Genomic DNA, 27,407 nt, shown 5'->3' with positions numbered 1-27,407 from the left:
AAAATCCTGCCCCTATTTTGGCTTTGATTTCCAGTGCTTACAACCTTGTCTATTAAATTGAATTATGGATTCTTTGAAGCAAATACTGCTCCTCCTGATGAAGTCTTGATGTTGTTAAGGCTTCTGGTCACAGAATTAATAAAGATTTAATAATGTAATTATATTCCCAGGATCAATGCTGAAATGAGATGCTAACTAAAGCAGTGAGCTCTCCTGTCCAGCTGGATACCGAGTGGTTCCATTTTGGGTGCATATAGGGTGGTATAACCTAACAAAAGCTTCATCTGGCAGCTTTTGGTTTCATTTCTTGTCAGGAAACAACTCCTGAGAGTCGTTTCTCCTGAGAGTCTGAGATCAAAACCTCCCATCACTGTGTCATAGGGCTGTTGTCAGTAAAACACAGGACCTAATCAGGAGTCTGAAAATGCAACGCTACTCATTTTAGGGGAATTGAAGCTGCCATGAGACTGGCAAAAGGAGGAACACAGGAAAGTCATCCTTGGAAAGCTCCAGGGGTTTTTATTCACGTTTAAGGGCTGTGGAGGATGCTTGGATCTAAGGAAGGAACATGACAAGCAACCAGCAAACCCTATACCATGGAAATGATCCTGCTCAGAGGTTCAGGTAACAGTCTTAAATTGACTCTGTGACACAAACTGGCAGAGCAGATCATCCCTCTGTTGAGAACTGACTGAGCTGCACCTGGGGAAGGGTTTCACTCTGTAGCTTAGCTCTAAACTGCCTCACCTCTGAGCATGAGTGGATTCAGCCACTTCAGTAGGTTAAGGCAGAAATGTCTTAATTTTACAAAAGTGAGCACCAAGTTTTGTTGGAACAGACAACTCCTGTGACGTTACTTTCCAGTCTGAAAATGCATCACGTTACCAGATTTTTCTTCCCAGACGTTTTGGTTAAAATAATTCCAATTCATAAGAAACCTGGAAGAGTAGAAATGTTCAGAAGATTTAAGGAGAGCAGCTGAAACTAACTAAAAAGGTAAAATTACTGGCCTGACTGAAAAGAACCACTTATCTCAATCCCCAAGATACAGCAACAAATTCATCTACTGCATTACCAGTCTGAGCTTGCAGCTGGTAAGGCAATTTTCCTAAGAAGTTGTTCCCTTCAATATACAAGAAAATGGCAATTTTTTTTTTTTTAATAGTAGAATTATATAATTGATTGGAAGACTCTTCTATCTCATGAATGCTGGATGATTGTGGATTGAACAGTTTTAAAAATAAAGTAACTGTTAAGGCTGAAATCCCAAGGATCTGGTAATACAGAATGAAGTTAGTGGTCTGGCAGATTTGTTCAATTTTCTGAAGCCATGGTCAATAACTTTGCAGTAAAACTGAGCTATGAGGAGTGTTTTTGTCACTGACTGAGAGCTGCTGTTAGAGAAATAAAGCTAGATGATTTTTAGCCAGGCTGCAGTACAAAATTAATAGCTTGATGAAGAAAGCAGTGTGACTTTCTGGAAGGCAAATGCAGCAAGTTTATAATGTCGTGTTCAGGGATTTATCATATGCACAAGCTTTGGCTGTGCAGGAGGAGACTGAATATGCTGCCTCTTTCTCTGATGTTTTCAGATTCACTGACCTACAAATAGTTTGCTTCCCCTATCAATGACAAGTATTTTTTAAACAGTATCAGTCAGAGGAAGATTTACTAAGGAGAGAGAAAAGAAAACCATCCTATTACAACATCTCTTCCCGGGTGGCCACTGACTGAAATCCTCAATAAACTATTTCACAGCATGAGGGGTCGAATACAGTCATAGTTGTAAGGGATTGAGAAATAATAGCTCCTGGCATAAGCACAGCATCAAAATTAGATTTTATTGGTTTGCTTCACAGCATTGGGTATCATCTCTTGAAACCAGAGTGCTGTAACACCCTCTGCAGTTGCAGTGGTTTGTCTTCAGCAGAGCTCTGATCCATCCCTTGCCGTGGTCCTCTGGATGGATCTGGGTTTTCCTCTGCAGTGTCTCACCTCAAGATAAATTGTTCTTACAGCTTGCACAGCTAATCAACTCATCAAAGCTGAGTGGATCTCTGTGGATCATGGGTATCTATGTGTTTATGGACAGATTAAACTCCTCAAGGCTTGTTTAATCTGCTACCACTGCCTTTTTTATTGACCATGCTCTCTGCTGTAGATCCACACTCAGAACTGCTAAGGCTGGTTCGTGCCCTGCAGATGCACTTGGTTATTCTGGTGCCAAGTTCTCCATATAGACAAGCCTTCAGATATGGTGGTACACTAAAGATAAATTGCAGCTCTTGAATTTAACTCTTTATTTTGTTTCCTTAACAGCATTTCAGTTACCCATCCTCTGTTTTGTTTATAAACAATATATGTATATTTATATACAATTTTTTTGTATATAAACTGAGAGAGTCACTGCGTGATTCTTGTTTTGCTTATTCAGGTGGGTTGTTTCAGTGGAATTTTGCTGCTGATGGTGGTATAGATATAAAGTGATACTTAGGATAGATTATATGACTTAAATCTTTAAAACACCACTTTTATGCTGGACCTCACTCAGTAACACACAAAATTGTAATCTTCTGCAATTCTTCCTTTGTAAAAACATGCATAATTTTTACAAAAATAGTCGTGGTTGTAATTAAGGATGCTGGTAGTTGTTTTTGTTTTTAATTTCCTATCCTTCAGAATCCTTAATAAACTTTCACGGTCAAAATCCAGATGGTACTGCAGAGCTCAGTCTTGTTTTTGAGGAGTTTTTTTTTTTTGTCTGTTTGTGCTGATTATAACTCTCCCCAGATAAAAGTGTAAAATGGTTTGAATTTTTGGCCTTTGGCTGTTTGGAAAGCTGCTGGCAGCTCCCAGCATAAGCCAGTTCATATTCAGTGCACGTTCACAGCTTGCTGGTGGAGGGAAGTTCAACAGTGAGCAGACCAGTTTACCATTGCCCAAAAATTTACAAACCAATGGACCCTACTCCAGCTGGTGAGGTTGTTTCCTTATTTTAATAGGCAGTTCACTTTCTCTTTTTTTCTTTTTCTTTTTTTTTTTTTTGTGTTTCATTTGTGTTGCTCTCCTATTCCAAAGAGTCATTGATTTACAAACTCTGAGTGTTGTCCTGTGGAGATGGGGACTAGAGAGGGAAGGTTTTTAATCCCTTAGATAATTAAGCACTAAAATAAATGATAAAAAAATGATGAGGCGAAAAACACTCCGTTAATTTTAATATAAAAAATAAAGTACTTCTCCCCGTGGAACGCAAGGGAGGGAACTGCAGTCAAAATAAGGGAAATAAAAAATTGAATACCCTAGTTTTTTTTTTTTCCCCCCTGTCTCTAAGTTGCTCTCTTGATGCCTCACTGTGTTTAATGGTGCTTTGCCAAGATGTGGGGAGGATTACGAAATGAGTGTGGAATTTATAAACGGGACATTAGACGGGGGAAGGATGGAATGGGCTGGGTGATCTGAGGAGTACAACAGCAGAACAGATTTTGCCTCGGGGCTGGATGGGAGAGACGCAGCCCTGCAACTCTAAGTACTAGCACAGCCATTTAGAGTTGGTAGAAATCTTTGTTGGGGGATTATCTAGAACAAGGTCTCTAAAAACTTCATTTGCTCTCAGTGAGTATCTAGTGAAAGAGTGGGAGCTGAATGCTGAAAAGACTAAGGCTGAAATGAAGGGTGTTTTTGCATGCAAAGAAGCTCTGTAATTTACTCTTTATTAAAAATGAGCAGGGTGGGACTTAGGTGTGACTTCCTCTATATTCAGACAAGATCCAAGGTGAATTTTCCACCTCTAGGGATCACAGGACTTCAGCCTTTTCCTGCTGTTGCGATTGTTGTTGAAGATAACGAGCCTCCTCTACCCTGGGTGTGGATTTGCAGTGAATTGCAGTGCCTAAATGGCAGATTCCTGGTTAGGAGTAACTGCCATCAGTTCAGGCCACCACAGTATACTTGAATGAGCAAATAAGTATTTAGGTCAGACGCCAAACAACAAAAATAAAGACTAATAAAGCATTTTGTGAACTAGAGCTTGAGAAACTGGGTTGTCTTTGAATGCCATCTGTGGTAAGCCTATGTCACTTCTGTGAATAAAGAGTAAGGATTTGAATTTGCTATGGGGGGGAAAAAAAAAGAGGCAATTTATTTGACAATTAGGGTTGTAGATGTAAGCACGAAGGTCAGATGTTCAAACAGGAGAGGTGATACTGTATTTGCATCTGTATTTTTTAGCAGTGTATGTCTTGTGCTCTTTGGGACTGACAGTTCCTGGAAAGGTTCAGAGCTTATTCTTTAGCATGATAATCTGCCTCAGGTAATGGCTCGATGGCACAGTTAAAAGAGATATCTTGCAGTACAGGAGGCTCAGTGTCATTGAAAATGTTCTTTCAATGTGCAGTGATGTACAGCCTACAGATAATGCAGTTGTATTAAGGAACAATGTAGGGTTAGACAACAACAGTGGCTTGAATCCTGACAGTTATTTGCAGGAAAGAAACCTCTTTTCATAGATGAAGTGAAATGGAAGGGACTATAAATTGAATGCTAATAAAGCTCCTTTTGAAATCCTCTAGTACCATAGTGCAGTAAAGGAGCTGTTGTGTAAATGGTTATTGTGCTAACTATTTTTAAAGTGAAATTCAACCTAGCGCAGGAAATGGCTTAAAGTCCATGTATTGCTTGAGAGTGCAGAAAGGGAGGCTGAAGTGAACTCTGAGTGGTCTATTTGATGTAAAATCATTGCATTGGTTTCCTGTTCAGGTGGAGCTTGCTGTAATGATCAAATTTTTTTAAATGTGCCTGTGCAGTGGTCTGGTGTTGCAGATGCTGAGTGGGTGGTTTTGTTCTCCGATAATAAATGTATATTGCAAGAGAAGATGTGACCTTTGGCTTGTGTAAACCTACATGAGCTACTTTTAATCTAGCTGTCGTGCAGAACATATCATAAACCAATGTCTCCCAAGCTGACTCGATAAATCATCATCTACCCAGGCTACTTCTGCCTGGATTGATGATGCTTTCCTTTGTGATGATGCCATTGCCACTCATCCCAACTACAGCACTGTCGGGCCCCTCAGTAAAGTCAGTGAGGTTATATCACAGCATGACTGGAAGACCTGATCTTTTAAAATCTCCTTTCCTTTCAACAGTGACTGAGAGTCGAGGGATCCTGGAGAGTATACAGAGATTTTCTTTACTGCCAACTTACTTGCCCGTGACCTATCGTATCCACAATGCGGATGTTTCCTTCTTTCTTAAGGAAGCCAACCAGGACATTATGAGGAACTCTAGCTTGCAGTCCCGAGTGGAATCCTTTCTGATCTACAAATCCAAGAGTCCACCCGTGTTAAATGCCACCTATGGACCTTTTTCCATTGAGCAAGCGGTGCCCCAGGACTTAATGCTGTCTTCAAACCCGTTTGGATCCACTAACAAGTTCTCCTTTAACTGGAAACTTCAGGCCTTCATCATGAGCGACAAAATTTACCCGAGCAAGCCCAAGGTGCAGGTGCTGTTCTACATCGTGGGCAGGGACTGGGATGACTACAGCACCACGGAGCGCCTGCCCTGCCTGCGGGTGTTCGCCTTCCGGGAGACGCGGGAAGTCCGAGGCAGCTGCAGGCTCAAAGGGGACCTGGGGCTGTGCGTGGCAGAGCTGGAGCTCCTGCCCAGCTGGTTCAACCCCCCCACGGTGGTCGCCGGCCGTAAGAAACAAACGGATAAGTCTGAAGGGAGCCCCGTGGAGCTTTACTACTCCATCCAGCCGGGGGATGAGAAAGGGGAGTGCACCAAGGAGGATGTCAGGAAAACTAACGGGATCCGATCGGGGCGCAATGACGTTGATGAGTCAGGACCTCCCTTGCAGAGGATTGGAAGTGTTTTCCTTTACCAGACGCAGGCTGCCCCTTCCTTAAGTGAAATGAGATTGGATAATAATATTGTCATCCAGTATGCACCAAAGACTGTCAAGCAAGGTGACATTTTGACTTTCCTTGTATCTGTTGCTAAAAACTCAACAGAAGATCAGTTCACGCTGAGGTAAGGCCGTTTTGTGTTTCTTTGGTACCTTTTTTTTGTTTCTCTACTCTTGGCTTGGGAAGTCACCTTCTCTGTATAAATTGTCTAACAGTCCCTCAGTTTGCTGCTCTCCAGAAATCGTGTTGCAGTTGGTTGGTTCAACATTTCTTACATTGTTTGGTCTGGAGTTGTATGAATTATCTGATATGTGATCTCTTGGAGTGAGAAAGGCCTTTTCCTAAAGTTGTCCTTTGAGGAGTACTTACAGAGACTGAAATGGTAGAGCTGGAACATATCTATGCACTAATTGCAGATAACATTTGAAGCCTCCAGAGCTGGAGTTTGCAGTTCTCCTGATCTCTCATTGAACTCATGTGAAGATGGCTAAAGCTTAAATCTGCAAAGGTATTTATAGGAAATGAGCAAGAATTAGGCATCTAAGTAGGATTCATGTGCTTAAATATTTTTCTCCACCTTGTGGTAAGCCTGGGTCTGTTTTATAGAATGTTGGAGGTTGGGTCATAGGAGGGGGCAGTGAACTCCCCAATTGCACAGACAACCCAGATGTGCCACAGCCACCAGCAGTGCTGAGCATTGGGGATGCTTGGAGCTGTCACCTTGGAAATCATGCTCTGCTATGACTTGAGATGACACAACACTCCTTCTTCTGGTGATTACACATCTCAAACTCCAAAAACCTCTGGAGAAGTCACCTAGGTATGGTTCAGGGCTCAGTTACTAGAATGGCACAAAGCTGTCAATGCAAAGTTGTTGAACTTGGGTGTCTGCCTTGGATTGGATTAAGGACTAACTCAGATTTGACTCCACTGACTCAGGGGCTCAAGCTGGTAATTTGTTTTCCCCTTCCCCAAGGGAGATTTGTGGGGGATTTTGGGGGGAGGTGGTTTACCATAAAATTAAGTGGTTTTTCCTTTGCAAGTGTGTGAGACATAAACAGAACAACCACAGCACTTTGTTTGCTGACTCAAGGACAGTTATTCCCTTTTCATCTGGTAGAGGACAAACATCAGGAGGAAATCTTCTCTCCTTACCATATCAATTTCTCATTTTCTGAGTCAATCTGCCTCAGATTTAAGTTGTTTCCTGAGTGACTAATTTCGAGACAGACAATCTGAGTTTCTCACTGCAAGCACTCAGGGATGGCTTCATCTTTCTCTATACTAATGATTTTGAAGGGATATCACATCAAGCAGGCATGGAAACTTCTACTCTATATGAAAATTGGTTTAAATATAAACATTAAAACCCTTTTTTTTAATCTAAAAGATAATTAAGGTGAAAACTGTTCATTGTTTTTACTCTGTAAATGTAGAGACATAAGAATCTCACTTCAAAGCACCTACATTTCCACGAGCTGTAATCCATTAAAAGTGGAGCTACTTATAACCATGATAATTGTATTACATGTAGGTTTATAAAATTTTCAAAAACCTTTCTTTGCTTCAATTAGGATGAAACTGAACACCTGAGCTTTGAAAGGAATGCTTCTAAAATGAATTTTCTGGAACAAAAAGGAAAAGATGTGTTTGAATTTTTAGCTTTTTATTTTGAGATCTAAAGTCTCATGAAACAACAACCAAAAACCCCTAAAAATAGCTAGCAAATACGGGTTCAAAATGAAAAGTGTGGCATTCTTGTCTTCAATAACATCAGTTTGCTGTTACCTTTTAAAAACAAACTTCTGTAACAGCTTGTGTTACTCATGTCGCTTTCATGAGTTTTGATTTCTCTCGACCTGCTTTTCTAACAGTACCTGGTTTTCAGACTATAATCTACTGCAATATCAGAGTAGTTATAATACCTGTTTAACTGTTCTTCTAAAGCACCATTGCCTGTCTTTGATCTACTTACAGTGTGTCTAAGCTTTTTTTTTTCCTGGTTTTTTTTTTTTGGTCAGAATTGTAGTATCTGTGTTCTGTAGTCATCCCTGCATGGCATGTTCTACATCTATCTGGTCTCTTCTCATTCTGATCTTCTCTCTGATAAAGGAAAGGGTCCCTCCCCCCTCCCCCATTAAAATGCTTTTATGAGGAAAAAAAAACTGTATTAATTTTTATTTTGACACAGTCGCTTATTTTTAGAAGTTCTACCTTGAGTGGCAGCAAGACTTGGAACTGTATTCATAGAGTGAGGCCAAGGGCTGCTGGCAAAATGCTTTTGCCATTGCTTTTGCTCCAGTGGACTGGAAATTATGGCTTGAACAGATGGAAAATATAGGATATACAGGTCAAAAATGAAGAAACAGACATGCAAAACAGCCAAAAGTAAAAAAATAAATTACTCATCCCTGCTGAATATTTTTTGTGTCAGAACTACTATGCTTAAACTCTATCCCCTTTCTAATAGGAAATTGTCTTCAAGGGGAGCCTTCCAGACACTGCTAAATACTAAAATATATAGGGAAAGGTACCTTTGGTTTTATTTCCTGCTGCTGTTCTGTGCAATGGAAGGTTTAGAGTAGTAAACAAGAAACTGATGGACTGCTTTGAACTTTGTGAGAGAGTTGGAGCATGAGGGCCAAGATCTAGGGTGTGCTTTTTAATGATCTAGAGAGATTAAAAAATGTCTGTCTTGATTCTCTACGAATGTGAGAGTCAGAGGAAGGGAAGGAGATAAAATGAAAATGATGGATAAATATGGAACACTGCTGTAAGCACCAGGCTGTGAGCTCAGACAGGAGCACTGAGCCTTAGAAAACTGATTTCTCAGCTTCATTCACACACTTGTGTCCTGTTTTGGTCTCGGCCAAGTCACTTAATCTCTGAAGCCGTTTTATCACCGCCAGTATCAACAATTATTTGATGACACGCTGTATACAAGCAACAGGCAATTAAGTCTTCCCAGAGAAGCAGTATTAAATGTCTTTATAAAACAAGTGATTGAATGTCCTGTGCCTTTATCCTATTATCTTCTCTCTTTTTGAATGTGAATTAATTATTGGCTGCATTGTTTGTAACTGGCCCCATGGGAGGGTTTGTGTGCAGATGTTGTACATCCCAGCCCAAAGAAAGCTACTGTGAAGACCTCAGCCAGACCTCAGGGCTCAAAGGCAAACCTCAGAGTGCCTCAGCACTGACCAGCCCTGGATGTACAGCCTGTGCAGTCCTGGACACTCTGGTGTCACCTGGAGACTCTCCATCCTTCCCACCACGGGCACTGTCAGGTTCCCAAAGCTCATAGGGAATATTCCAGTCTATTTTGCTTTGCTGTTTTTCCCCAGATGTCATGATACGTATATTGGGAACTGAAAGTGAGGGGAAATCTTCCTCTGAAGTGTTTTGCTGAGAATGGAAAACCTATAGTATTGTTTCATGTCAGTCCTTCAAAACACCTTCAGGAGTTAAAGCCTCCAAGCTCTGGTGTTATGCAGTTACAATTCCTGTTTGCACCCAGCCCAAATTACCATTTCCTTAACTTAGGAGATGACTTTTCTGAATCTACAGTGTAGATCCAGTTCTTTTATTATTAGCATGTTTGTGCTGGGCCTCATAAATACAACCTTTTTACTTTAGAAGTCAACAGGATTGATACTTTCTGCTTGCAACCTCTTAAATTTGTTTTCCTATTTCTGGAGGTGAATCAGCAAAGAAATTATAGAGACAGCATTGCCTTGGGCTACTGAGTGTCAGGCCTAGATAAATTCACGAGTGAAAAAAGCAGTTTAACAGTTATTCAATTTATAATTATACTTAGTGAGTCCTGTGTGCTAAATCAGATACAGTTATTACCCTTAATACCTTACAGAAGTAAATGAAGTTCTGACAGCAACTGATGATTGTAGATGCTCCAGATTCCCGGATCTGATTCTGGAATTGGGATAGCAGAGTTTACCAGGACACTGGGAAATGTGCCTTTTATGTTGCCTCCATCTCTTTTCTCCTGATGCTGTGGACTTTGCCAGCAGCTGAGAAGTTGGCATGATGTGCCACTGAGGGCAGCACGAAGCCTCCTGGGGGGATGATCCTGAGCCCCAGGAGTGCATTCTGGTTTAATTTTGAGCTGTAATGCAGTTTGTGTTGGCTGTTCTTGCATGCCCTTCTCTCTAAGGCTTAGCAGATGAAGGGAAAGCTGTATCCTTGGATTATCTGGTGGAGCCCAACTCCACTTAAATGTTTTCTTTAGCTGTTGCTGCTCAGTGAGTAGCTATTGGAAAATCTTTTCATTTGGAGGAAATCCAGTTTAGCCTCACTATCAGTAAGAAGACTCCTGATTTCATACTGTTGAGTTGGTATTACGCTGTCCTATCCTAAATATAGTTTTGGGTTTCACTGTCAAATTCCATCAGCAGATTTCTGGAGAAAAGAAGTAAAGAAAATACGAAGTACCATTTTTCTGAGGAAATGACAGAAGGTTGTAATAGAAACTTGTAAACCTCTGATACTGTGAGAAAGCTGAGTTTTTTGTATAAACTCTATCTATGTTGTTTCTGCATTTGTAAACCCAGGTTGGGGGTTGGACACATGTAGGTGCCATTTTAATAAGCTGTAGAGAGGGCTTGTGGTCTCTCTGTGGTGTTTTTAGTGCCTTCTTTCTGATGATAATTGTGAAACTGTGGTACTGAATAAGCAGTTCTTATTGATAATTGGGAAAATTTTTTCCTAAAAGGCCTCAAGAGTTTGTTACATGAACTTCTCTTATTTGCTGTTTCATCTGACAATCGATCAATAAGAACCCATCAAACATGGAAAGGGCTGCTTGAATGAATACATGAGGGGAGCAGGGTTGACATCATTAGCACTCCATTTATACAGCAAGAAAATTTGAACAAGACTGGCATTTTATCAAATTGCTTGTGTGCTCTTGTAGTGCTGAGCTAAATCAAATCTCATTCTTAGTGCTGAACTAAATCATATTTTGGTAGTAGAAACCATCAGGGAATAAGTGGTGATCAGGGAGGTGACCAGCCACATAAAACTCTGTAATGAGATGGGCTTTTCTCTAGGCCTTAGATTATGTGAGTATTTCATGGTATCCAAACCCTGAATTTTTACCTCTCCTAACAGACTGAAAAGAATCAAATTGTACATTTTTCACTTCCTCCTTCTATAACTTTGGATCTGTCAGTTAAACTTCCCGTTCCACATTTGGTTGTCCTCTCACAACTGACTATTTTCCTCCTCCTTCCTCTTCTAACTGATCTTGTGGCCTACTTTGACCAATTTAAAACTAGGGAGAGAAGAGGAATTAAATAAAAATTAAAACCTCTCTAATTCAAACCTTTTGAATTAAAGCCTCCAAATGTCAACTGTTTCACTGCTCAGTCTTGCTGTAAAAATGAATTCAGTATTTTTCTGTCGGTTCTTTGTGCTTGCAAAGAACAGAGCAGGGAATTTACAATTTTCCATTAATGGTTAGTTGGTTGCCTGAATGATGGTGCCAGGTCATGATCTTGTTCAGCAGTAATGCAGGAGGCTGGACTGAAGATCCACAGCCCCTTCACAAGCATTGGCTCCCCAGGTTGTGTTGTTTCCCCTGCCTTGTCACTTTTTTTGCTATAACCTCTTCACCAAGATATGGTGCCATAGGCAAAAGGAAGGTTTTTTTGGCAATATGACCTTAAAAAAATCAGGAAGTCTATACCCAATTATAGCAAATTTAGCATTCATGTCTCTATGATAGAAGCTGGATATGACTCTTGATTTTCAGAAGGCATAAAAATGTGTATGTAGAGCACTTTCAGGAGATCTGATCTTTCTTGCCTGTCATCCTTGCCAAAGTTTGGCAAAAGGTCTTTGGAAAAATGTAAGGAATGACCAAAAGACAGCTCCTGGTGCAAAGGGAATCTTGAAATCTTGGAACCTGCCCAATCCTTCAGAGGGAAAAGATAAAAAATACAGTGGTCTGAGGGTTTTTTTTGGGGTTGGCTTATCTTTTTTTAGTAAACTAGAGGCAAAGTGAATGTTTAGGAAAGGTAACTATGCCTGACACTATTCAATGGCGCCTTGAGATTTTAAACAGCAAGCTCACAGAATCCTCAAGGTTCCCAGACCTTGTAGCTTGGTTTGCCCTTTTTGTAAAGGTGGCCTTTAACAAAGTGAGTCACTCTTGATGGTCTCCTGGGCTGACACTTCAGTCAGACCGTGTTCAGTGGCATCAACCAGATAAAGTGGCCCGTTGAAGTAAGCAGCGGTCGTGTACTGGCACCTGGGAAGACGAGCCTTGTGTCTTTATTGTTTCATCATAATAAATGTTATTTCCTAATATAAGCTTGGACAGTGGTGGCCTTTCTGCAGCAGTGCCAAGGTGAAATCACACCTCTGTTGCTGGCTGCTGAAAGGCTTCACGAGCAGACTGTTGGGGTTTTTCTCTGCTCGTTCAGCATACTGTACAAGCATGAATTAACTTTCATAGCCTGTTTATGAGGTAGTCAAGCAAATATAATTTTCTCCATCTTATGGATGGGAAAATAGCTCTCCTGCATTTCTAAGTGACTTGCTAATGGTCCCAAAGTTGTCAGGAGCAGTGTGGAGACAAGTACTCAAGAACTATTGACTTCTAGGGCACTCTATTAGCTCCTGTTGCACTGGCAGATTATATGAAGAAGAAAATAGTTCCTTCTGTTAGAATTTTTCCAGTTAAGATCCTGTGCCTTGAGAATCAAAGTCACATTGACTGAGCAGGTGTCAGAAATCTGAGAGACAGATCAAGCAAACCATTACTCACATGAGCGGCCTTTGCAGCTGCCTGATTATTCTGGTTTATTGCACTGCAGCAGCACCAAGGGCTGCAGTGTATTCCAGGACTCTTACCGTGCTGTCAGTACTTCCCAGAGCCTGACTCCAGCCTGGGCAAGGACTGATCACGAGTGGTTGGACCACCAGGCTGCAGGGTCACTGTTCTGGCTGTGCTGGGCAGCTTCGTTTTGCTTGTCCTGCTGAAAGGGGTCTGTTTGCCTCCAGTTCCTCTCCTGATCACTTGGTAACTACAAACATTGCAGTAACAGGAGCTCTTTGACAACGAAGCATTATTTTCCTAGGATTTGGTTTTCTCAGGCATAAGAAGCAGGCAGTGAAACTGGAGTCACACAGTCCATCCTGGGAGTCAGCCTTTAGTCTGGATGCAACAGCACATGATCTTCTTAACAGCAAAGTTCTGCTTTTATCCCAGAGGACAGAAAGAGAACCTGCCTTACATCAACCATACTGACATAGGAAAGCTTCAGGAAAGTGAATCTGGGCTCTGTATTTTCTAGGGATTCTGTATTTTTCGGAGGGTATGTTCCAACCACCTGAGAGAATGGGTTGTCCACATCACACAACTATAAAACCTCCACCATAATAGAAAAAGATGAAAAGTAGATTGATGCCCATATAAAGAGCTTGTTTTGTGTCCCACAGCTGTGCTCTTTGGGATTGCACTGCTGGGTTGCTGCTCCAGTACTTCAGAATTATTGTTCCTGCCACATTCTGGAGACACTGGGAGATTTAGCTGGGGAAAGTTATTTTTTTTTTTTCAATATAACTCTTTAATTTAGGGAGTTGAAGAACCTTAGCAAAAATCAGCATAACTTTATTATAGCTGGGAGATGCAGGTTTATTTTTTTGCTTTGTTTTATTGATGGCTTGTTTAGGAAAGGGGAGATTTGGGGTACTACAAACCCCCCAATTAACGGAATCGATGTCTACGAGGTTCATTTTCTTCCTGTAGAACTACTTAGTTCTCAATGGAGGAAACATTAGAGGCTCCTTTGTAGTAAGAAATGAAACAATATGAAAGGAAAGGCTGTCAGGTCTGTGCTGGATAAACGGAAGACAGATGGTAAGTGTGATTGGCACTGACAAGGTGTGAGCCGCCTTGTTTGCAGGTGCTGCTCCTGTCATCCATCACCCTTCCACCTAATAGTGGGAGATGTCACTGTGATGTGCTTAAATCCCCCACTGACTGAGGGAGTGGAGCCATCAGGAAGAAGGGTTTGGTCAAGGGCATTGTAGTGGGAACTGTGTGACTTGGAGGTGTGTTAGCACAGATAAAGAAGCCCCAGACACTGTGGTTTGAGATAACACCGAGTGCTTTGCTGTGCACACACTCCCCCTAATGCTGTTTGATCTGTGCAAGGATTTCTCATTGTTTTATCAGGACCAGGGGATTATACATCCAATACCTGATGAACATGTCCATTGCAGTTTCTTGTTCTTTCCTAGCTATTACTGACGAGTTTAGGAGCTCTCTTTTTATCTGTGCCTTGGTGGGTGAACATGTACAAAATCCTTGTAAAACTTTGGGTCAATGAACTTCCTTTCTCCTCCTATAATATTCTAGTAAAATATGAAATTCCATCCAGGAAAGGATTTTTTTTCCAATTTTCAAAATACTTATAAAAACAAAGGCAAAGTGCATTGAGGAATAAGACATTTCATAGGTAGAAAGTAACTTCTTTGATGTGAAATTATTTAAATATTTTGACTTCTCAGTGTTGCCTTCACTTTTTTTTTAAGGGTAAAAGGGTAAAAGCTATCCAGGACGAACACACTCACATGGAATGCATCAGGCAATCTCAAAGTGCATTTTTGATCACAAAAATACTGGAACATTAGTGTTCCATTTCTGATGGCAAATCCGAGCCCTTTTAGATTTTTGAAGTTGTGACTTAGATAAACAGATCTGCCCCGTCCTTGTAACACTTATGTAAAGCCATGGCGTGTTCTAATAAATTGCCTTGTTGCTTTATCAAGTGCCAGTTTGCACAGCATCACTCACTTTTCAGACCAGTTTTCCTCTCCTTTCTTTGTTGCTGAGTTGCCAGACACAGGGCAGGCAGTGTCACCACAATGTCTTCATATTCTGTTACTGCTGCCACCACCACTGCTGGGAACGATGCCTTCGTCTGTTCTTGGTGTTAGCTACTTTCAAACCAATCATCTCTGTATTTTATCCCTGAGCTTATTTATGCAGTTTTACTGTTGCTGTTATCTCTCGTTCCTCTGTGCTTTCCAGCTCTGTCAAATGACACATCTGAGGCAATTGCCTTTCCCGTCCAGTGAGTTGTTTTATTTTTCCTGTGTTCCAAGAATGTGATTGGTTCCTAGGCCTTCCAGATATTATTCTCCTGATGGAAAAATTCAGCAGCAGAACAGAAATTCAAATTTTTTTTTTTTTTTAAATAAAAAGGGTAGAAAATGAAGATTCATCCCCATTCTCTGCCTTCCCCACACCATTTCCTATTGGCGTTTTGGCAATCACACATTTGACATCTTTAGCTGAAAGCTGCTAAACCCTGGACCCGTGAACTGTTTTTTCTCTTTCATCAAAGCCTTACTTAATAAAAAAGATTTTTTTTTTTTGGTAGGAAAAACTCTCTAACTTCTTGCCTGTTTGCATGGCCTTGCCCAACCTATTGCTCTGCCCTGTGTTTCCCATATCCTTTTTTTCCAGGCTGCCACATCAACACCCTCTTTCCCATGGCATGGAAGTTGTATGAGAGTGGAGGAAAAGGGAGCAACTATTACAAAATCAATGTCTCTGCTGGCTGATCTATTTAACCCCATCACTGAGAATACCAATAGTAATACAGCCCAGGGCGGATATTCCATTGCACAAAATAATTGATCAGAAGTGTATTATAGCAGATATAATCTGATCTAAATCTATAACAGTTAATTTAAAACCATGAAACTAAACACTGGCTGTCAACAGAGGAAGTATTGCCTTTAGGATATTAAAACTGCACAGCCAGAGATGAGATATTTGGCATAATTGCCCAAATTGATGGGATCCTTGAACACTCAGTGCAGCACATATTCCTCTGCAGATCTCTTTAGGAGCTTCATTACTGAAACATTAGTGATACATTTATGTGTGTATATTTAATAGCACAGTTACTTTCAGTATAGAGGTTTTGTTCATTATTTTGATAGAAAAGGACATCTTTGGAGCCTGTAGCCAAATCTGAGTATTATTTTGTTTGCATCAGTTATTTTTTGATTGGTCTTTGAGTAAAAACTTTATGTTCTCAAGTTCTTCAGAAACAAAAGGGCAATTCTTCCTCTTTCTAATGAGGACAACGCAGTGGGTTGGGTGCCATGCAAGCTGTGCTGGGCAGAAATCCTCAGCCTGTGCAAGTCTGCTGTGTTCTGCTGTGCTGAAATGAGAGAATTGAGCTCACAAAATATTATGGAACTACTTCAGTGGCTCTCTGACTTATCCATGTGACTGTGAATTTGTCTGGTGTAAGCAGAAAAGACATCTGCTCTGAAGTACTGTGGGGAAACTTTATTTTCTGACTTTTTTTTTTTTTTTCAATTGTGGTCTACCCATTCCTTTCTTGACTGTGTCCACTGAATTTTGGTGCAATGTGCCTTGTAAAGGTTTATCAGCAAAAAGATGTCTCAACAGGTCCTTAGACCTGAAAGCTTTGAAGTGTTTGGGTTGCTTCATCTTTTTGAAGAATTGCCTATTTTAAGTGTTCATTGCTCAAGCTAACAGAGATTGAAAATGGCTTTAAATCATCTGGTGGGTTTTTCCTTGATTGCTTTGTTTATTATTTTATTTAAGGGATAGGATTGCTTGCATCTGGTTCTTGAACTTTCAGAGTCCATGGATGAAGGCTTTTTTTCTCTCTGCAGCTAGAAATGCTAATTGACTTTGATTTATCAAATCAAAAGAAATAAATTCTATGTAGAGATTTAGCAGAGACAGTAATTGCTTTGCCAGTCTGTGTGTTGGAGCAATCTGTAAAAGCTGAAAGAAAATTGTCGGCCTCCACCAGCTGAAGGGATTGTTTGTGGACAAATTTGAACCCAGAAGGGGAAAGTCAATTTTCAGCATTACCACTGTAGTTCAGAGAGGTGTTTAAATAAGCCATCCACTGCTTTAGTGCAAGGGGGAAGGAGGGGAGCTGTAGGTATGGGCATTGCTGAGAGAGAAAGGAGCTGCACTGAGAGAATAAACATCAAAGCTGCTGGAAGGAACAATATACACTTGTAACAAGAGTTTCAGTAAAAGCAGCTATTGTATTTGCCTCTTTCATTTCTCTGGCTCCCTTTGAAAACACCTCCTTGTAACAGTGCTGTCTCTCCTCCACTATAATTTCCTGCTCTAAGACCAACACAGGTCTCCAGCAAACAGCTGGAGTTTGCTGTATGCTCCTACAAATTCTTGCAAGCAGTCTGGGATGACCTGTGCAAATGTCTAAACACAACTCATGAGTCAGGTTGTGTGGTTTGGAAGTGGCACGAGGATGAGTCAGGAGGCACAAAACCTCAGGCTGCAAGGTATTTAAATTACCTCATGGTTATGAACAATGAAATCGTATTTTTCTCAAAGAGTTTATGTGGATATGGGCCTGAGACAGAACTGGATGCTCAGGCAGCTTTCTGTTTTAATGAAGAATTTGATATTTTTCTTCCTGCTGCCTCTGGAGTGGTCAGAGAATTTTGTACTCTCTGAGCTCTAAACTAATGATCCAGTTGAGGTAGCTTGTGAAAATAGAAATATATGCAGGGAATCATTGTATCACTCGAGGGATCTGCAGCCTCTTAGGCTTTTGGAGACCCTCAGCCATTTCAATGCTGGGTGTCAGATGGAGATCAGGACTTCCCAGCAACCTGTTTGTGACCACACAGGGGTCCAACCTTTGCTGAAACGTGATAAAGAAACCAAACCCTAGGACTTCCCTCATCTGCAGTGACCAGGAGCTCACTTTAGGACATGCAGGGTCCTCTGCATGTCAGCAAGTTCCATAAATTTAAGTTTCCCAATATATGTTAATAATGAAGGAACAGTGTGTTGTATCATTCTAGCTTCTTGACCCTTTTGTCAGAGGGAATATATTATCTTTCAATTAAAAATTCCCCAAGCAAGATACCTGTGGAAAAAAAGCTTTCTGCACAGCTTTGAGATCTTGTAATAATTAGGTGGATAAAACAATTTGGAATACCTGAAAAATCTCATTATTTAGATAAATATCTTTAGGCTTTCTTAATCATCTGGAGTTGGTGATACTTTTCAACTGTGAGGGAAGATAGGAAGTGCTTGGCTCTGCACTTTTTGGAAAACAGACTTCAAATGTCAGTTTGGGAATGTTTTAAAATAGCAAACTGTTCACCATGGGCTTGCAAATGGGTGAACTAGGACCTAGCTGAATAAATAAGTTGGCTGCAGGGGAAGAACTGAAAGAGAAAAAGGAGGGGGGAAGAAAGAAGGGCATTCCCCAAGATAAATTAACATCTGTGAAATAAGACACTTCTAAATGTATGCTAATGGCCTAAATGTTTCCATATTCAATTAAGTAATAAGTCCCGAGTTGGCAATATCATCCCAAAACATTCATTTACTAAGAGAAGGCTCCACTGGGATGGCAGAGGCACCATAATGAACTGATGTGGGCAGTAAGACATGATAATGCCTACTTCAGAGGGAATTACCACTTTCATAATGCAATTTACAACAAGAATTTAGTTGTTCGAAGGTTTTTTTTTTTTCCCTCTTCATTATGACAGTGTAATTATGACTCTAGTGGCTCAGAATAATTTTGAGAGGACTGAGTTACCAGAGCTTTTGTACTAAGTATTCTCAGGCACTTTGAATACAGGACTAAGTGCTGTTCTCTGGTAAATAACAATCAAGTGGAAGTTCACATAGGACAGCAGCCTACTTACAACTGATCTCATCCTTCTTCACTGTGTTCCACCTACTGTGGATTTAATGTGTTCTTTTTTTTTTTTCTTTTTCTTACTGTGTATTATTATTATTTATCTATTTGACACACACACAAAAAAAAAAAAAAAAGAATAGCTGCTAGAAATCAGCCTAGTTCAACAATAACTATAAAAAGCTGTGGTACAGTGTTTTCATTTACAGATGTTGGTGCACCTGTATAGAACAGTCAGTGTCACCACCACATTTATTTACAGTTGGAGAACTGGGATTATAGGAAGGCTGAATTGAACTCTGTGGTCTCTGAGACAGGTTGTCTGTGTGCTGGCACCCAAAGTCTCTCCATGTCAACACTGGGTGACCTTGCAGATGTTTCACCTGCTTTACCTGGGAACCTGTCGTGAGCCTGTGGAGCTGTAAATGTACCTGGTGCTTGCCTGTCCCTGAGTGTGGGAGTACTACAGCCACTTATCCAGAACAAGTGTCCACAATCCCTCTGGAACTGCTTTCAAAGCTGCACGTGGATGCAGTGAAGGATGTTTCCAGTGGCCACTCCAAGCCATAAGCAATTTTTTAAGTCATTATCTAGTTGACAGGCTTTCACTTTAGCCTTTGAACTGGAACGAGTGCATCTGAGCATGGAAATAATCCTTCCTGATGTTTTGTGTCCCCTCTGGTTACGTTCAGGTATTTGTCTGTGTTTTCAGACCAGCCAGGCACTATTATATATTCAGTGTCAGCAGTCTTTGGAATAACTGCTCCTGAATAGACTCAGTGTTTGTTTGTTTTTCTTCCTACAGTTGTCTTAGGAAAAGCTTGTAAGGATGGCATTTGGCAGAGATTGCACTGGTCTTGTCAGACAGAAACTTAGTGAGTGCAATGTGCTTTTTAAAATTCCTCTTGAGAGGCACCAAGAGATTGACTGTACATTTATTTCTTAAGACAGCATTTGCAAAATCTTTTTCAATTATGGCAGACTTCTCCTCTTCATAGTGCAGTAGATATGGCTCTTTCTAGAGGCTGAGCTGAGTTTGCTGGAGCCTGCTAAGACAGCTCAGTTAAAACAAAAGCTCTCTGCTCTGTGAGGCATTTTGTTGGAGCCTGAAATGAACAGTTTAAATGTAATGCAAGACCTTCTCTGCATGGTTGGCACCGTCACAGTCTGGGGGTGACTGACATCTCCATGAAGAGGGAGAGGATTCAGTAATTCCTTCATATCACAAGCTTGTTACTGGTGGGGTGTTTGTTTGTATAGGTGACTGCAATACCACATGAGATACCAGGAGCTTTGAAACCACCTCAGAGATTTCTGTTGTTGGATCTGGATGTCACTTGAAAACAAAACCCAACAAACCAATGCAAGCTGTGCATGCATGAAATGTGTAATTCGCTCATGGAGGTGCTGACAAGAAACTTTTAGGTCCTTAGTAGTCAGAGGAGAAGATGCTCTTTGCAGGACCTCATTAATTCACTGCTAAACATGCCAGGGAGCTTTGGGAAAAACTAGAAATGATTAGGATGTGGTAAATCAGATGACTTGTGTTGCTTAAAACTAAATAAATGCTAAACCAGAAAAAAAAAAAAAGGAGATAAAAAGGACTTTTGCATGTATAATATTGATTTTATCTTTAGGTTGCATAATCCTTTACAAAAATATCTCTGCCTCCATTTTGCAGTCAGGTGAGCTAAAGCAAGAAAGAAATGTGAGGCTAAACTTCCCAGTGTCAAGTCACCAGGAGAGTTGATTATTTTCCTTTAGCACAGTCCTAGAATACCTTAGAGCCTCCCTGTTTGTTATATTAACCACACTAGCAGGTTTTGAAGATAGGTCAGACAATACATGGGGAATAGCTAGGAATTTCCCCCCCCCTTTTGTGATTTAATAGACTCTTTTGCTCTGTTTGCCCTCTGAGGGAGCCAATAGATTTAATATCCAATTTCTCTCATCTGCTATCAGAATGCAAATGTGATGCCAGATGAATATACTTTCAAGAATACTTAAACTAATGGGCACGGAAAGCCTGGTAATTATCAGCTGTTTGTCTCCTCGTGTATAATTGTTTTCAGTAATAGGTATGCACCACACACTGAGACATCTTGGGGTGGGCCAGTGACAGATTTCAGTGTAGCTCCTCTTGCTCTTACAGCGGAATCAAACGAGGAAATGCAATGTATTCAGCCATTTTCAGTACCCTGTGAACAGCTATCGGAATACCAATTACCAAAATTCAGCATTTAATCCGCCTTTGGTCCAACAGACGTAGCAACAATGACAGGCTTTTTGTATTACCTGCACCACACAGGCAAAAACGTTGTCAGAGCAGACGGTGCTTTCTGGTTGATGCAGAAGGGATGCAGCCATCTGCTTCTGGCCCTCACGAGCCCCTGAGCTCGTATGGAAAAGAAGCAACACGTAAAACAAGAAAAGTAAACTCGGGAAAGTTTGTTAGTGTCAAATTTGGTAACAATGATAAGAAAAAGAACCAACAAAAAACCAAAAAGAAAGCTGACAGAACAGGAACAGAGCAACTGGAAGTTGAGCCATCTTGCTCCCAACTGCACTAGGCAGGAGTGCTGGTGTTGAAGCCATTTGGAACAATTGATTGTAGTGGCTCGAGTTGGGAATAAACAACTATATTTCACAGTACATATTCTCATTAAGGCTGCCACTATACTGAAATCATTTTTTGATATTTTATTCTTCTTCCATGGGCTGAAGTATTAAAGCAGAGCTCAGATGTGAACTGATGAGCTGCTGTTATCAGCTGCATGTATTCTAAAGTGAGTTTGAATAATAAACTGCTCTCTCCTAGGGTTGTGGTCCCACCAGGGTGGTCATCTGGTCCAACCTCCCTGCTTACTCAAGCAAGGTCTTCTTAGAGCACATTGCACAAGATTGAGTCTGAATTGACAGGATTTTCTCTTTAGGTTACCATCTTTAGGTGCTCAAGGCCTTAATGACAAGTGAGTTGGTGATGAAACAGCAATGCTGCCGCTTCCAAGTTAGGTTTCCTCACCCTGAGGCTACAGCCATGAGGGGTTTATGAGAAGAGAGGTTGCATTTTGTTCTTGCAGACATTTCTGGGGACTGCAGTGTTCCACCTGGGGCTGAATGACAGTCTAAGAGGTGTGAAATTCCTTCCTAGCTTTGAAACTACAAAAGAAAACTCGCAGACATCACTTCAGTTTGAACCTGGGAAATGAAGGGAGGTCCAGTGGAGCGTTTCATGGCTTGGGCAGACACTTACTGATGGTTGTGTTACAGCTGCTCCAGGGGAGGGCTGGAGAGGTGTGTGGGGCTTCATTTCAGGGCTTCTTTGCAAGGCAAGAGGGATCCAATTTTACTAAAAGGAACTAGGATGTGTAGCTGAACCCATAAGTGTAAGTCCCCCAGCTCTCTCTTAAACGTGAGGTGCAGTGATCATGGTTTTTTTCCAACTGAGCAACGTGAAGTTCAAAACGAGCTGCAAAATGCGTTTAAAAAGCTGTATTTTCTAAGTGATTAGATCTCACTAAATCTGTGTGGAGGCACATGATCAGTAACAAGCCCAGTTCCTATTAGAATATTCTCTTATTTATGACTGACCAATATAGAATCAAGCTGTCATCACTTCACTCTTACAATCTGTTTTCTAAATAAAATCACAACTTCACCATATGCTTGACAGAATTATGTAGCAGCTTTAGTGTGTTTATTTTTCACTCTGCTGTATATACATCAGTCCACACTCAGTTTGAAAGTCTGTTCTTTATTACTGTTGTAAACTCAGCTGGGCCATTCATACCCCGTGGGTATTCAGAGAACAGGCATTTAGATTCAGATTTGTCCAGTGACGCAGCAGAGGAGGCAGCATTCAAAATCCTTAAGAGATGCATTAACCTTTCCTTCACAACGATTAGAGTTTAAAGGTTTGAGATTTAGAGGAAAATGTTTGATGTAGTTTTCTCTCTTCCCCCCCCCCCTCTTATTGGCAATCAGTATTTTTATTTTTACAGGATGAAGCAGAAGCAGGTTGTTCAGATGTTGGACTCTCTTTGGCTTAGCCAGCAAAAAGCAGAGGTTGGGGACCATGCTCCTGTGCCACAATGATTTAATCTTTGAAGAACATCTTATCAGCTGATTGGGGGAATTAAAACCTGGCCAGCTGCCATACAGAACTCAGCGAGCTACCACTAAATCTTTGTGGTTCCTAGGGAAAGGTTGGCCTGAAGTCAAAAAATAGATATAAACAGTGAGAGAAGACAAGATATAGATATATATATAGATAGATATTTATATTTCAATCCCAATAAATTGGACTTCAGTACATGTCAGAATTGCTCTGTACTCCTTTGAGGCTGAAAACTGAAATTATTAAGCCCAAAGAACTGATTGTCTCAAATCCTAATATAGTCTCAGGAAGAGAAAAATGGTGCTGCACCGAGGTGGAAAATGATACCTCGTTCTGTTCCAGTCACCCACACACACTTTGCAAATGAAAGTCATTAGGGTAGACTGCAGCTGGACCCAGAGAAGGATGTGATGTGGGTTGAGTACCTGAGTGTGGTTTTTTTTGGATTATGGGTTTGTGATTTATGGTTCTTTCCTTGTTAGTTCGTGGGTAATGCTTTCCAAGTGCTTTGCAGCACCTCAGTGACTTTGCAGACCCCGCTGATTGCTGATGCTGCTGGGTTCCCGTGGTGCTGAGAAGCTCCTGGAGTTGTGTTATGGAAAAGGTACATCCCAGGTTGGAGGTGCATTGCTGGGAGTGGCATTTGGGTGGGGACTTCCTGGGTTTGGATGTTTTCACCAGGGGCTGCCTGGCCATCAGCCTGTTCAGCTGGCAGAGCCAGCATTTGGAGGATTGCCAGCATTGTTCAGTGAAGAGCTGTCTACAACACAGGGTTTGCTTTTCAATATGTCTCTATATCTTTTTAAAATGAGACATATTTTCAAATATTTCAAAAGTCATCTAAAAAAAAAAATAAATCTATGAATGTGTTCCCTACTGTTTGACAGAGACAACTTGGAAAATGTTATCAACAGTGGCACTCTTCTTCAGAATTAAAGTCTGGGGCTACTGCAGTATAAACCTCAATAACATATCAGACTAAGTGGGGCTTGAGCTGATCAAACACATCATAGTAACACAACAGAAACTGCACACCAGATATCCTTGGAATCCCAAAACCCTTCTGCTTATGTGACAGAACTAAATTCATCTTACCTAGATGTTATTTGTATTTTGATATTAATACAGAGTCTCTTTGAAGCAGAACTCAAATCTAGAGTTAGTCTACTTAGTGATAGGGAATTTGAAAATAGGTTTGTAATGGGGAAGATTAATTTGGTGAAGTGACAATAATTTTAGAATAATAATGTGCTTATTCATGACACATACAGTGCCATCTCTTCTGTATTCTTTGGTGTACACTGAGTACCCCCTTGTTTTTGTCTTGTGTAAATTATGTACCACCTTGCATTGTCAAAAATTGAACTTATCTTTAATAAGCAGTAATTAGCTACTACATGGCAAAGTCCTACTTTTAATGATGTGGTAACGGTGCAGGAAAGCTTGGACAATAGCATAAGAACAGACCCTTTTCTCTGCACTGCCAACTGGAGACTGAGTGCAAAGACCTTAAAACCATCCTATAGTGGTGCCTCTCAGGGTTTAAAAAAATGAAGGGTACGTCCTGTTTCCATGGGAAGTTTCTAAGATCGATTATACACCTCTGTTTTTTGAGAAGATTTATTAAATTGTTCAGAAGTTTTATGAAAATGAAGGACGCTCTGGAAGCAGCGTGGCTTATTTTGAGATCTGTTATAAATGCTGAAAGTGTTCCCAAGCTTGAATAAATCACTTCAAGTATTTTTAACTACCTGTCTAGGAATCTTGCAATGAAAAAATAGACATAATAAATAATTTATTGCGCAGAACAGGAGCAAATAAGTATATTACACCCTTTGATTTCCAGACACCTCTTGCTGAGCAAAGCCATGTGGTTTAATACAACTTTGCAATGTATTGCTGAAAGGAATTCTAAGTAAGCCAGAAAGAAGTGAATGGAGTGAGAAGTTCCTTGATTATAAATAAATATCATGTTTTTATTGGGTGAATGCTAAAAGGGAAAGACCAGAAAAGAGAGGTAAATTAGGAACATGGCATGGAGGTGGTATGGAGAGTTCTTTAGGGGTAAAAGTGAGGCTTGCAAATTTCTGAGCAGGCAAGAACATCCAAGAATTGGTAATTTTTATGTTTAGGGAAATGGGATTTGAATAATCCCTGAAAAGCTACAAGGAACACATTACAGAACTTGAGGGTTAGTGTAAAACTGAGTAAATTTTGGGGGTGCAGGAATTCTATCTAATCCATGCCCTTCTGTGATCTCCCCCACAAGAGCTGAGCTGGAGACACACATTTGAGAACGTGAACATTCATCCTGGGTTCTCATTCTGGAGCATGTTTTGTGAAACACAGTCGAGACTGGATTTTGAGAAGAACAGTGAGCTTGTAGCATTTTTTGAAGAAAATACCGTTTCTGGTTTTTGATCACCAGAACACCATAATCTAGCTTGACTGAGCCCACTTTTTTTTCATTCAGCTGTGTGATAGTAGAAGAGACCTGCTGATAACTGGTCTGTGTTTGTGTTGCTTGACCTCACCCAAACCTTCTTTGGCACTTGCTTTGCCCGGGATAGTACAGGCAATTTTATTCTTTCAAAGGAGCAGTGCAGAATTTTTCTTTTCCTTAAAGCCTTTCTGGCCCCCTGCTTTTTGTCACTGTAATAGTAATTTACTTGGTGTGCTGTGGGTTACAGTGAAGTGATCCCAGTTTCTCTGTTTCTCTCCCCAAAGTGAGTGATGGTGTTGTTATAGGGACGTGGCATATTGAGGAGAGCAGAGCTCATTTTCTCTCCTCCTTCTGCTCCCATTGAGGGAAAATTCTCTGCTATGATGCCATCAAAAAAAACAATGTCATGAGTGCAGGGTAAAGTGGTTCCAGGAGCAGAGCCAGTGTGTGTGAGGCAACAGGAATGGCGCCAGCTCTCAAATACCCACCTGAGATTGAGAAGTTTTCTTTCTGTTCCTATTGACTTGATGAAACTTCATTTCTGATGTTTGGGATACGAGATCCTGATGGGACTTTGTGGTGTGTTTGCTTTCGAAGTGGCTTCACGGAACGTGAAATGAGTGAGGAGAACATTTCCAGTATCTTGCTTGAATTAATTCTGAGCTGACTTATACCCAGTTTCATTCAAATCAGGCAGTGCAGATGAGAGCTGGCAATTTGCACAGACACAGTAATTTGGAGAGGGCATGTAGAAGAGGTTTTTGAAATCCACCCGGAGTGCATGTCCTCAGTTTCTGGGCATGGGGAAAATCCAAGAAATTCTGAATCCTTAGCTCTTTTTCTCTGTCTCTCTTGTTTGCTCAAGCCCAATTATTCAGAACTAAAATATCCTATTTTATGATGGGATAAATAGGTGCACTTTGCAGCAGTTTTGGAAAATGAATGAACATTTGTAAATATGAATCTACCCCACTGCTTTATTGTCCTTAGTTTTAGTACCTATTGCAAATAACGTTTTGAAGACATTTCCTTTTAACTTTGAAAGACATGATTAGGAATTATTGAAATAATGAGCTAAAATCTTATTTTAAATTGAATTACATTACTTTAAATGATACTTTGCTGTTAAATTTCTGTTTTGTCTCACGCATTTAGCCATCTTTGTTTTTCACCAGGTGTAGCAATCTTTTCCTGTATCACCAATATCAGTAGCATTAACTTCTATTTTAATTAATTCAATATTCTGAGCAGAGCACATCTCAAGACAGCGCTCTGGCACTGATCAGTCGGTGCATAACCAAATATGATAACGCCTCTGATATGGAGTCTCACACCGAGTGACCCAGTTTCCACATTTCAGTCTAACTTTACTCAGCTTCAAGGGCAAACTTAATGAACATTTGACATCAGGTAATTCATTGGAGCTGTACATACCAGAGCTGCTGCCTAGTGCTAATACAGGCAGGATTTGCTAACAGCCCTGCCTGGTATTTGTCTCTCCAGTGCTGTCCATGGCCCTTCCTCCCTTCAGAATGGTTTCCTCAGCCAGGTGGAATGAAAGTTAATTAGTGTACCCCCTACACTGGTGCAGCACATACATATGTTTCGTGATAGCTCTGTCAGGAACAGAGCTTCCTAGAGGGAAGGTCTCCAAATTAGCCTTCAGGAGGGCCTGTCAGATTAATTCTTTTTCTTTTTAAGTGTGTACCATTTTATTAAATCTCCTCTAGCAGTCACTCCCAGCCTACCCAGAGATATTTTGTCAGCAAAACCTTGGGGCAGATTTATTGCCCCTTGTGCCCACAACTCTCTGCCTCTGTTGGAAATACCCTGCTTGGCTCTTGAGAATTGTGCTTTATATGTCACATCTTGCACAGTGTGCCCGTGAGAGCTGCTCTTCCAGCCAATACCAACACCTCTTTCCAGCTCTAGAGCAAGGAACTTCCAAAACAAGGAATGGGAGGTGTCAGGGCTTTTTGCTCAGGAAACAGCCTCTCCAAGGGAAGCTACTCTCAGACTCCCCATCCCCACAGACTGGGCAAAGAGCAGGATGATCCATGGACTGACTGGTGGATTTAAGCTGTCTTTTCCCAAATTAGCCCTGTTCTAACAAGTAGCCCTCAATGATGTTTTCAATATTAGCAAACAGGGATTCCTAGAACACAGTATGAGGTTTTTGTCACCGAGATATGGCTGAATTACAAGCTTTGCCATGGATTTTGCAC

At 40.8% G+C, this 27,407-nt stretch overlaps 1 protein-coding gene across 1 annotated transcript in view; it reads left to right on the top strand.

Annotated features, from left to right (window-relative positions):
- TMEM132D (transmembrane protein 132D) overlaps window positions 1-27,407 on the top strand; it is a 218,906-nt gene that overhangs the window by 45,890 nt on the left and 145,609 nt on the right. Inside the window, exon 2 of the mRNA XM_050318695.1 lies at window positions 5,145-6,033. Within this exon, the coding sequence (XP_050174652.1) occupies window positions 5,145-6,033 (889 nt within the window). The remainder of the gene's footprint in view (window positions 1-5,144; window positions 6,034-27,407) is intronic.

The sequence above is a fragment of the Myiozetetes cayanensis genome, unplaced genomic scaffold, assembly GCF_022539395.1.
Source record: "Myiozetetes cayanensis isolate MyiCay16 unplaced genomic scaffold, myiCay2020 scf21, whole genome shotgun sequence".
Taxonomy (NCBI): Eukaryota; Metazoa; Chordata; class Aves; order Passeriformes; family Tyrannidae; genus Myiozetetes; species Myiozetetes cayanensis.
The sequence above is the reverse complement of the archived record's forward strand: the minus strand, read 5'-3'. Positions and strand labels throughout refer to the sequence as shown.